The sequence below is a fragment of the Arachis stenosperma genome, chromosome 9 (genome assembly GCF_014773155.1).
Source record: "Arachis stenosperma cultivar V10309 chromosome 9, arast.V10309.gnm1.PFL2, whole genome shotgun sequence".
NCBI classification, from domain to species: Eukaryota; Viridiplantae; Streptophyta; class Magnoliopsida; order Fabales; family Fabaceae; genus Arachis; species Arachis stenosperma.
This window is the reverse complement of record NC_080385.1, coordinates 6622917-6635360: the sequence shown is the minus strand read 5'-3', so window position 1 is coordinate 6635360 and position 12444 is coordinate 6622917. Positions and strand designations below refer to the sequence as shown.

Below are 12444 nucleotides of genomic sequence, written 5' to 3'. Positions count from 1 at the left end.
CGTTTCCTTTTGCCGCTCCCGCTCTTGTTCTAACTGTTCCAGGCGGCTGTGGACTAACCCCATTAGTTCAGTTACGTGGGATGGTCCGCCTTTTTCTGATTCGCGCTCGTCTGAGGAGTTTGCCTTCGGGTTTTTTACCCCGGAGGTGCCCTCTCTCTGCTGATTGTTAACCTCTTGGTGGAGGGCTAAGTCCATATTGTTATTACCTGTGTCCAGATTCTCTTGTTCGGAATCTGTTTCCACATGGCCTTCTTCGTGGGATCTGTCCGCCATCAATGGATGATCTCTCGGTTCCCCGGCAACGGCGCCAATGTTACGGTGGGTAACCGGAGATTAATAAGATGGATGGCTTTGTTTGGCCCAATCGTCAGCGGATGGTGGCTTCCGAGCTGGTTTGCACGTTGGAGCCTCCTTCCGATTTGCGCTCGTGAGTAAATGGGGGGTGGTACCTGCAAAGACACTCCGATGCCTAAGTTAGCAAGGGTGTGAGCAGGTCTAGAGAGTATTGGGCTTAGAGATACCTGAGGGGTGTCAGTGTATTTATAGTGGTGAGCCAATAACCACCGTTGAAGTAGTGCCATATCTTTAGGATGCTAACCGTCCCATTATCTTAGGGAAGTTAAGATATGGCTTTATGAAGCGGTTAGAGAGATTTTAGGGGCGGTTACTCATTTGAATGAGTGTTTATCTGCCAGCTAATCTCACGTCTGACTTCTTTAGAGTAGGTCGTAGTTGACACCGACTTCTTATATGAAGGTCGGTGTTTTGGGTTAGGTTTAATCCTTCGGATTAGGCCTTTTATTTAGACCTGGGCCTTTGTTATTGGGTCAGGGTATGAACAATTGTATTGTATAAATTGATAAAAAAATTCAATAAATATTATAAATTTTAATATTTGTCCTTCTAACTTCTTCTTTACATATTCTACAGGATATATATTCAAATTTTTATATAAAATAACAATGAAAAATCAAAGAATTGATGTATTTTTTAAGAGGAAGACTAATATTTAAGAAGGAGAACATATAATTTTTACAATATCAACACTTATAGATAGTTCTTCTACTTTAATGAATCACGAAAAAAGTGAGATACAACCTTCAAAAGTTCAAAAAGTTACATCTGATGAGTTTGACCTTAATTTTTTGGAACGAGACCCTGAAAAACGGCTTTAAATCTGGCAATATTACCCTAACCAGAGAGATGAGATTAGACAAACTTATTTTAAATGGGGTTCATATCAAAAGCATTTTGACAATTATCTTCTATGTGGCCCCCCAAAATTTTGTTTTAAGTTCCGCCACTGTATATATATATGCGCGCGCGCGGTGGGGTCCCTTTTGTTTGTATGGACGTAAGTACATAAAACAAAAAGTAAACTATCAATTACATGCATAGTTAATATTTGTATATGTTCAGACACATTTCATGAATGAAAAGGAAAAATAAGATATAAGACGATATATAATTATTATAAACTGTTATATGGAGCTAGCATAAATTAGAACTCGTGCGTGATTATTTATATATATATAATTTAATTTGTAAAGTTGGGGGGCAACGTTTGAGATCTCTTTCCCTTCACTCTAGAATTTGTGTCAGGAAAACGAACTCCATCAGGAAGATCCTTGACACACCCATCTTGTGTCACACTTATAGGGTAAGTCACAAGGTGCACACCTTCCATGTCCACAATTTCATCATTGTTGATGTAAATTTGCCACATTTTGTCACCAATTGAACGCATAAAGTTGACACATTCCAAGCTTTGTGGCTCCAAGAACAAGTCATAATTGGCACTACTAGCAGTGTGTTCATACCATAGTGACATTCTAAATGCATGAATCTCACCATGGCTCATACCTTCATTTTTATTATCTTGGGATAATTGGTAGCATCCTATGGCAATCTCACTGTCCCTTTCTCCATCCATGGATCTTTGGTTCACATTTGCTGATCCTATTAGTATGTATTCATCGTCCACTGGTATCATATACAACAGAAAATTAATTGAAAAGCTAAATAATATTTAAGAGAAAGTATAAAGAAGAAAAGATATTTACATTTCTATTCTTAAAGACTACTGTAAGTTTATGGCAGAACCAAACCACAATACTAAAATTTATTTTTACTTTTATTTCTCATATATTTTATTCTTGTTATTTATTCTTTTATTTTATCCTTTAACTTCTCTCAACTCCCCTCAACTTTCTATTAAAGATGTTATTTGGAAACAAAATAATATTCGACCCAAATGATAAAGCTCTCAACTTATTTTAAAGGTTAAATAATCCTTTTATTTTTTTGTAATTTCATCAAATTTATAATTAAATTTCTATAATTTAAAAGCTTTTAATTAGATTCTTATACCATTTTGAATTTTATAATTAAGTTTTTGATGTGCTAAAAATATTAAAATTAACAAAATATTTTAAAAATAAGAAGACGTTCAAATTTTAAGAATTTAGTCCTTAAATGTGAGTATAAGAATTTAAAAAAAATATTATGTTAATTTTAACGTTTTTTGCACAATAAAAACCTAATTATAAAATTTAAAACTCTTAAACTATAGAGACTTAACTATAAATTTAAAAAAATTATAAAAACTAACAAAGTAATTTAACCTATTTTAAATTGTTCACTCAATTTTTCATTTTAAGTGACATTAAGTATTACCTTTTTTAATTTAGTGCAACTAATCAATATTCAATAAGTTACAAATAATACTTAATTATAATTTATAAATGAATTATGGACCCTTGTTTGAATTATTCTTATCTAATAATCTAATTGAAGAACAAGGGAAGAGACCAAACAAGTCAACAAACAACAATAACAAATTTGAAGAATAATGGAGCAATAATAATAATACCTATCATGAACTTGGAGTGAACATAAACCATGAACCTCCTATTACTTTGTGCATTCCCATAAAGTGTTCCAGGATGAGGAGCATGTTGTGGAATATACTCCCCACTCCCCTTTTGTTCCCTATTTGCAAGGCAAAAGAAATTCAAATAATCTTTAGGGTGACCATTATTATTATTATTCTCCCCATTCTCCTTCAATGCTTCTCCAATTAACCTATACATCATAGTCATAGTTTCTCTAGTCCAATGCAATATATCTTGAACTGCTTCACTTTTAGGCACTCCCTCTGGCCACATTGGTATCACTATGTACACTGCAAACCTCTCTTTTGCTTTGATCTTGCTAACAATTTTGAGTGCAATTTCAATTGGGATTAGGTTTGTGCATCCACTATCCCTATCTTTGTCCCATAATTGGCACCCTCCAATGAAATATTCATTCTCAATGTATATAAACTTTTCAGCACTTCTTATTGCTTCAACATAAGCCTCATGGATGCTCCTTTCTACATGTAACTCTCTAAATGATTGGCTTTGGAAGCTAGCTGACACATCATCAATTGACCTGTACAAGTGAATGATCAACCATTTTAGTTGAATAAAATGCGAAATTGTGCATAGATATTTATAAAGATTAAATTGATATTCAAAATCACATATAATCTAAATAAGATATATCTGCATAAAAAAGTCTTATTTTATTCTAATTTTTCATGTATCTTTCAACCAATAATTCAAAAACTAATCTGTTGTGAACCAGAACTCTATTTAAAGGTCTATTACTGGTCAATATATTATTGTATTCATAAAGTAAGATTCAAAAAGACGACACTTAAATAAATTAGTGAGTTAACTATTTGACCAACTCAAGTTGGTTAAAAAAATATCTTATTTAATAACTGATTTAGAATAACAATATAGAGACAAAAGTTCATTTGAAAAATAAAATAAGTACATAAATAACTGACCAAATATTGCCACTATCTTAAACTCATCATTGTCTAACCTGTATACTTGAACTTTCCAATTCCAATCCTTGTCTATGGAAGTGTTTGAAGTTGTGCTATTCCTTGGCCCAACAACATTTGCAATGGTGGTAGTAGGAACAAGAAAAGAAGAATCACATTGCTTTCTCCACCTTTGGTCAAAGTTGGTCAACACATCCCAAGCAGCCTCACCAATAACACAAGCATGAGCATCATGCCAAGGTGTTCTTGGCCCTCCTTTGTTAAGACTAGCTCCTCCAATATTTGGTTGGTAAAAATCATAACAATGTGATTCCCTAATCAGTGTGTGAAACAATGAATGTTGCTCAGTGTCATATCTTCCTTCACACAAATCTAATCCTCCCAAAAAGCTCATTAGTTCTCTCTCATCTTCACCATCATCATCATCACAAGAATTATTTGGTGATTTTGTGTCCAATGTTATAGTCTTTTGGTGGTGAGAAAAGAGTGTTGGGAATTTGTGGTGCAACCTAGGACACTTTGTGCATATTACTCTTGTTTTCTTGAAGTAAGCAAAAGCATCATCATTATCATCATCATCATCATCATCATCATCATCATGTTGTGTATTATTACTGTTTGTTATTACACCTTTGTTCTTCTTAATAAAGGGCAAAGATTTTTCATCATCCCAAAGCATAATCCTCACAGCAACACCTTCCTCTGCTTTCTTCTTCAATAAATCACCAAGCTTTATTCCTTTGGCATGTGGGATTTCTGTTTGAGGATCTCTAACCTGCTCCAGACACCATATTTTTAGCTTCTAACAAACGTATTTATATATTAACTATTTTAACTTAATTAGAAGAAAGATATATAAAGTGTCATTATTTTTGTCTCTGTTTATATTTTATAAGGAAGAATGCCTTTTTTTTTCTTACAAGAAGACACTTTTAAATTTGTGTAGATTGCTTAAATGAGATCTTTAAAACTAAAATATTTGTTTGGTGTAAAAAATTACTCAGAAATATAAATATTAAATTAGTTCGCGTTTCATATATATACTACCAAAAAAATACTAGGAGTATAACATTTTAAGTTTTAAAAAGAAAAAAATTAGTTAGTATTGGTTCAAATATAAAATAAAAATTAAGAAAAAAGTGTTAATCACTTAATATTTTTTATTGATAAAAGCACTTTTAAATATTAGAATAAATTTTGATTTTATCCCTGACAAAAAAAAAAAAAATAGAACAAAATTATTCTCACAACATAAAAATGACTAATTCTTGTCATTTGAGGACAAAAGTGACAAATTAATCCATTCATAAGTAAGACTAATTAATATGCCTATTTCTTTTACTAGTGAGAGGTGAACTCATCAAATAAAAATAAATGGGGAAAAATATGTGATAGTTGTTAGTGTATTTTGGTTAAGAATAACAAGATTATTGGAAATTTATTAAAAGAGGGTAGTGTGTTATTATTACCAGAACCAAGTTTGGATTGAGGGACCAGGCTGCAATATAAATTATATGCTTTGCACCCTCAATAGCTTTATACACATCCTCCCATAGCTTCCTTGGAGCTTCACATAATAAACCAATATTTGGTTGAAAAGTAGAACAATGATGAGCATCATGATATAGTTTGACATAACAATTAGACCTTTGTGGAAATGTAGTAGAAGAATCTCTCATTCCTTGACAACAATTCCCAAACCTCATTATCTTTGCCCAACTTATTGGTTCCAATAATTCTTCAGCTGAATTGAACCATAACTGGAACTTCAATTTGAGTTTTTGGTTTGGTTTTTTCCCATTATTATCTTCCATTAGTAGAGGGATGAATCCATTGATTAAGCCTCCTTCTTCTAGAAGCTTTTGGCCTTTTATGTGGTACTTTCCTAATGTGGAAGTTTTTGTTTTGAGTGTTATTGTGATTGTTGAATCAATTGGGTATGCACATTGGATCTTGAAGGTTTGGTTCCATACACGATCAATGTCTTCAATTGTTTTTGCAACCTTGTTCTTGTCTATCTTGATTGTCACATAAGCTGGTTTTTTCGCTTTTAAACATACACACTGAAAAAAAGAAATGGTGACACTCATGCATTGGGAACAACGCTTTTTCTAAAAAACCTAAACAATAGGTAAAAAAAAAGTTCATTTTAATTTTAAAATTTAAATTTTGAATTAATTAAATTTATTTATGTTTAGTGGGTTTGGAATGTGGTTCATTATTCACATTGTTCACAATCTCTATTGTCTATCTAACAAAATTTTTAATTTATATATATGGATTGAAAATTTTATTTTGAACAACCATAAAAACTATCCATAAGAGAGCACAATAAACAGCTCTGGTAAATAATTAATAGTGGTAGTTTAAAAGATTGATAATGTTTCTAGAGCAATATTCTAACTTGGTTCTTAATAATTTTTTTATTAGATAAATTTGTCTTTAATCTTTTAGAATATAGACAAGATAATCAGTGATTAAATAAAAAAATAAATTAGTTCTTAATATTTTTAAAAAGTAACAAAGTAATCTTTAATTTTTTTTATAAAGATTGTACGGTTGAGGGATTAAATTATCTAAAATTTTAAAAATAAAAGAGTAATTTAGTTAATATTATAAAAAAGATTAAATACTAATTTGATTGAATTTTTTGTTAGGAACTAATTTATCTTATTCAAAAGTAGTCAGTGATCAAATTACTTTTAAAAAAAATCATAAAAAAGGTCATAACTATCATTTTAGTGAAATGAAAATCAATAGTGCAAGATTTTCATAACATGTTATTGAATATATGTATGTGTGATAATAATACTATATCACTTAAAAGGATCACATAATATTTATTACAATATTGACAATTGACTTAAGATTATTTAACAGCCTAAATTTACATCACTTAAAGAAAGTATACACACGTGTATATATATAGCAATATTGAATCCAAATTGAATATGTGCTAGCATCCATCATAAAGGACTAATTAATGCATGTAACATATGAAAATCATTTTTGCTAGGGACTTACCTTGAAGGGAAATGAAGAAGAAGAGGGAGGTGATGAGGCATTGAAGATGGTAGCTTCAATTGTTCCATGAAGGATCTTAGGCATTTCATCATCATCTATTGCCATGACCTCCTACTAACTTCAAATATTCACAAAGATAACAAGTAGGTAATAAGACATATGATGGAATAATAACTACTCTTGGCTAGTTTGTCAATTTAATTACCATTACCAATTATGATATACATTATTATTACATATATAAATAAAAGAAAGTGAGTTTTCTTTTGCAAGTGAATATTGAAGAAGCAATAAATAAATAAAGGGGAACCTTGGAATTGAATTGAAAGTTAAAGCAGCATAAGAAGACTTTGTATAACGTTGCACTTACATATACAAGCACAATTGAAGAACCAACCTTCAAGTATTTTCCATCACAAAGTTTTAACTACAAGTTAAGTTTCTTAAGTCCAAATCAGAATTTTACCGTAACCATTAAGCACCAATCAAAATACTACCTCTCGTATAGTCTCAGTATATTACATCATCATACCCTTTATCAATCAACAAACTAATAAATTCATTTATCTTTGTATTAAACTTAAGCATAATACAAAGGGCTAGCTAATAATTCTTTTAATAACGATTTATTTAAGCTTTGATTAGGAATATTCCCTATTTTTTGTTTGTTGTTTGGTTGATTTAAGGTCTATCTCTTTTCAAGATTCATGGAATATTCATTCTTTTGAATTAATTTTAAATTTAATATTTTTGCAATAACTTTATTTACATTCCTTCTTAGAAAAAAAAAAGTATACACAATTGCAGGGTCCTACTACGAAAATGACGGCTGACATTGAGAGAAAAAAGAGGGAAAGTTAGTTGGAAAAAGTTAGTTATGTAGGTTAGGATCGATATATATAGGAGGGTTTAGTAGTTTAGACTTAATTATTTTATTGTGATCTCTCGTAATTTTATTAAATTTTAAAGGTTCTTATAGTTTAAAAGTATATGTATAATTTTTTATATTAAATAAAAATTTTCAATTAGATCTTTAGTCAACTGTTTTCTGTTTAAAAAATATAAAATGTTTTTTAAATATTTATTTTTGTGTTAGATATATGATAAATTGTTAAAATATTAGAAGCGAATATTATAAAATTATAGCTCTTTTTTCTAAAAGATAATAACTACTAAGAAATTAACAAAAAATTATCATTTAATATAAAAATTTAATTACAAAATTTTAAATTATAAAAACTTAACTAAAAGTTTCATGAAACTGTAGGAACTAATTAAATAATTAAACCTTAATTTTATGTGTTTATACTTTATAGTGTAAAGAGTATTATTATACTTCAATCTCTGTATAAGAAATAAAAGTAGAGAGAAATAGTTAAATAACGATGGTGTCAATTTCAACAAAATTAATTATACCACTCATAATTTTTTTATAAGATATATATTTATCGATTCAACTACTGAATTATATATAATAATATATGATGAAAATCATTTAATTTATTCCAAATTCTACAATATATATATATATATATATATATATATATATATATATATACACGTGACTTTAGTTTTGATGTATATATATAGTTGTATTAAGTGATGGTATCTATGATTGTAGTAACGGTTAAGATTAAAGTCATATTTTTTTATATTTTGATAGTATTTTTATTTTTATTTTTTAAATTAAAAGTATTATTAAATAATAAAAAATACTACTTTAATATTAGTAGCATATTTTAAATATGGTTAAAATTGTATAATTACTATAATCATTGTAAAAATATTACTTTAATGTTAGCTTTTATTTTAAATCTTTAAATATTATAAATTATATGGTAATCTTTGGTGCGCGTGAAGTGAAATATAGAGCGACTTATGTTATGATATAATTTTTTTAAGAAAGTGACTACTTACATAAAAATACTTTATGCGAAGATAATATTTTAAAATTAATAAATAATTTAATATATTTAATTAAATTATTTAATCTAACATGTATTAGTTATTATTATTTTTATATAAAAAATAATTTTATTTTAAAAGTCACTTTTTTTAATCAATAATATTAAAAAAACAAAAAAAGTAATCAAATTTATTTTATTTAATATTTATTAATTATAATAATAATTAATTAATATTAAATAAAATAAATTTTGACTGTTTTTTATTAATCTTTTTTTTGTTATCAAATATTTTCGTTTTAAAATATGTTAGTCCAGTATTAAAAGGAAGCTAATATAGTAAACTTGTGAAGTTTTTATGCGTGATATCATCTTAAGGTATAGAAGGTTTAAGGACTTAATTATATGTTACGTGTATATTAAAATTAGTCACTAAAGTCAGTCATAAGTATAAAATACATGATAAAATATAAATATACATTAAAAATAATTTAAATTATATATGTATTTATATATAAATAGTTAAATACATTAATAATTGATTTTAATAACTGATTTTAATGTACGAATAGTATTTTTAAATTATATATATGTGATTTTGGGAATGACAAAATGTAAAGAAGATAAATAATAGTACAATTATTTTACTAGTTTTAGCTTTGGAGTTAGTTAACTTGTGTTTAATAATACATCTTAAGAATATAACAATAAAAAAATTTTAAGGTTATAATGTATTTAATTAATAATATAAAAAATTATTTTTTCAAAAAATTTTACTAAAACATTTTTTATAGAACTCTTAAAATAGATCCTTAAAGTACACATTAGCAAAATAATAAGTTAAAAATGTGTCTAGAGAATTTATGTCATTCAAATATTTTCCAACCATTAAACTAGAATTGTAGATGATTTGAAGAAGGAATCAACATGGACGGAACTACATTATAGAAAAAAAGAGACAATAGTTCTATTTAATTTTAATTTTTTACATATAAATTATATATAAATTTTAATTTAATTTTTTTTTAAAATTTTATTTTAATTTTATTTTATTGTATAAATATTTTTAACCATCTTCTAATATTTTATCTAACTCTGAGAAGGGACATACTTTTTGCTGAGGTGATTCCTTTCCCTCAAAATAGGAACCACGCACTACAAATAATGGTGATTGAGCCAAGTTGAATTCTTGATCACTAATTTCCAAATGTAATGCTCCAAAGATTTTGCTTATAATTGCTACCAACAAAAGCAAACAGCTTTGGCACAATCGGTTCGGTTTCAACGATTATATCAACCATAATAATATCTATACAATAAAAATTAAGCAGCAAATAAATTATTTGTATAAATATATATTAAAATATAACACATATATAAAAAAATATATAATAACTAATTTTTAGTACACACGTAATATTTTAATAGTGGTGAAAAATATCTGAAAAATTGGATTTTCAATTCAATTTACAATATAGTGATAAAAAAAGTTGTAGCTAGCGGAATATTTACGTATTAAATTAAAGAACGAAAAGAAAATATCAACACAGTTGATAGTATAATAAAAAAAAAACCAGAAAATTAAAGACAAAGAGCGGAACAAAACTAAGACTAAATTCTTATTATAAGGAGAAGTGCGTGTATGACATCTTTTTAATTAAGAAGTTAGTAATAGTTTTTTCGTGTTTTAATATATGATGTATTGACTGTGATTTTTGGTATATTTTGGACTTTGATATCTTATTTTGATCGAGTAGAAGATATGTTTTTGTTTTAATTTTCGTGTGTATTAGAGTGTGTCTTGGCTAATAATCGTTGTTGTTAATTATTATTATTATTATTATTATTATTATAGAAAATTCCACTCTTCTCCTTTACAAAATGCTAAAATGACACTCCCTTCCTTTCTATTTTATAAATGTATATTTTCCTCCCTTCTAACTTTTAAAAAACATTTTCTTTAATCCATTTTAAATTTTTTTGTATTAACTAATATTAATTTTATCTATTTTTTAAAAAAAATAAATTATTTTTTGAAAAAATACCCATTAACAAAAATTTTATTTTTTATCATTAAATTTTGCTGACCAAAATACTTTTTAATAAATTATTTTTTTATTGATCAAATTATATTTTTACCAAAATATTTTTTAAAAAATTAATAATTAAATTATTTTTTTCTAAAATACCTACCCTTCAATAATTTTTTAATTATTAAATTGTGATTTTATCAAAATTTTAACAATTATTTTGTTATTTTATTATTAATTTTTTTATATCAATATTTATTATTTTAATATTAAATAAAAAAATCTTACCACTGTTAATATGTATAACAATTAATATATACTGAAATTGAAAAATAATCTTACTAAAATTTTTTATTTAATGTTAAAATAATATATATATAGATATAAAAATTAATAATAAAATATAAAAAAATTATAAACAAAAATTTTGATAAAATTATAATTTAATAATTAAAAAACTATTGAAGAGTATTTTAAAAAAATATATATAATTATTAATTTTTTTAAAAATATATAATTTAAATAATAAAAGAATAATTTATTAAAGGGTATTTTAGTAAGCAAAATTTAATGATAAAAAATAAAATTTTTGTTAATGAGTATTTTTTAAAATTTTTAATTTTTTAAATGGATAAAGTTAACACTAGTTAACACAAAAAGTTTAAAATGGATTAAAAATGGGTTTTTAAGTTAGAAGAGAGGGGAATGTACATTTATAAAATAGAAGAGAGAAAAGTGTCATTTTAACATCTGGCAGGAGAGAGAAGTAGAATTTTCTGTTGTTATTATTATTATTATTATTATTATTATTATTATTATTATTATTATTATTATGTGGCACTCTACTATACAGATTGAAATGGTATAGAGAGAAAAAATAAATTCCTTTTATAGTTATTTTTTATTATTTTATTGCTATTTAAAGTGTGAGTCTTACTTTTTTCAATCTTTCTTTCATCTCATAAAAAGAAAGATATGTAAACTTATATTTTTACCATATAATTCACCTATTGTTATTATTATTATTTAATGTCCCTACGAGGTAAAGTGCATGTGATCTTGAATGTTAATAATGCAAATAAATGTATTGTCGAGCATATATTATGACTTTAAAGGTGGTTTGTTGGAAATGTGGGATTCTTCCATACATAAAGCAACGCACAGAACCTACATACTCTTTAATTTGTATCCCACTATGACCCATATTCCACTTTTGATTTCATTTCATTCATATGTCATTTGCGAAACTACAAATACTAAATACACAAACAAACTATTTGATAGAAATTTTTTCCTTCTTCGTACACTGTTAGTGGACCATCATCGTTGAACAATTAACGTAAGCATCTATCCTAATGAAAATCATGCAACTTCTTGAAGTTTTTAAATTATCATAATCCATCTTTTATAATCCAATTCCAAGTTTTCTAAGTGATTCTCATTTTCAAATAATACACTCCGATCCTTTTTTTTTCTTTTTTATTTGTCATTTTGGTTGAATACACAATTGTTAAAAAAAAATAAAAATTAAATATAATATAAAAATAAGTAGAAACTCGCATACAACTAACCGTTAATAAATTTTATATTAGATAATAATTTAGTCAAATATATCAAAACATACATTTAATAGCTTTTAACTATCAGT

At 26.4% G+C, this 12444-nt stretch overlaps 1 protein-coding gene across 2 annotated transcripts; it reads right to left on the bottom strand.

Annotated features, from left to right (window-relative positions):
* Positions 1–1472: 1472 nt before the first annotated feature.
* On the bottom strand, positions 1473–7190 carry LOC130951186 (phospholipase D alpha 4-like). 2 transcript variants are annotated; one of them, XM_057879819.1, is made up of 6 exons: positions 7173–7190; positions 6863–6980; positions 5308–5901; positions 3877–4613; positions 2873–3435; positions 1473–1983 (listed from the first exon to the last, which is right to left on the bottom strand). In XM_057879819.1, the coding sequence occupies exons 2-6, from the start codon at positions 6965–6967 to the stop codon at positions 1538–1540; spliced, it is 2445 nt and encodes an 814-aa protein (XP_057735802.1). In that variant the 5' UTR covers positions 6968–6980; positions 7173–7190; the 3' UTR covers positions 1473–1537. The 2 variants fall into 2 exon arrangements, with proteins under 2 accessions (XP_057735802.1, XP_057735801.1); XM_057879818.1 differs by lacking the exon at positions 7173–7190 and having other exon boundaries at positions 6863–7070.
* Between the last annotated feature and the right edge of the window lie 5254 nt (positions 7191–12444).

Excerpts from the sequence above, each read along its gene's own strand:
- LOC130951186 (XM_057879819.1), bottom strand. The coding sequence starts at position 6,967 with ATGGCAATAGATGATGATGAAATGCCTAAGATCCTTCATGGAACAATT. Across the intron at positions 5,902-6,862 it reads CTTCTTCATTTCCCTTCAAG|TGTGTATGTTTAAAAGCGAA; the intron begins GTAAGTCCCTAG and ends TCTTTTTTTCAG. Across the intron at positions 1,984-2,872 it reads TCACTCCAAGTTCATGATAG|TGGACGATGAATACATACTA; the intron begins GTATTATTATTA and ends ATATGATACCAG.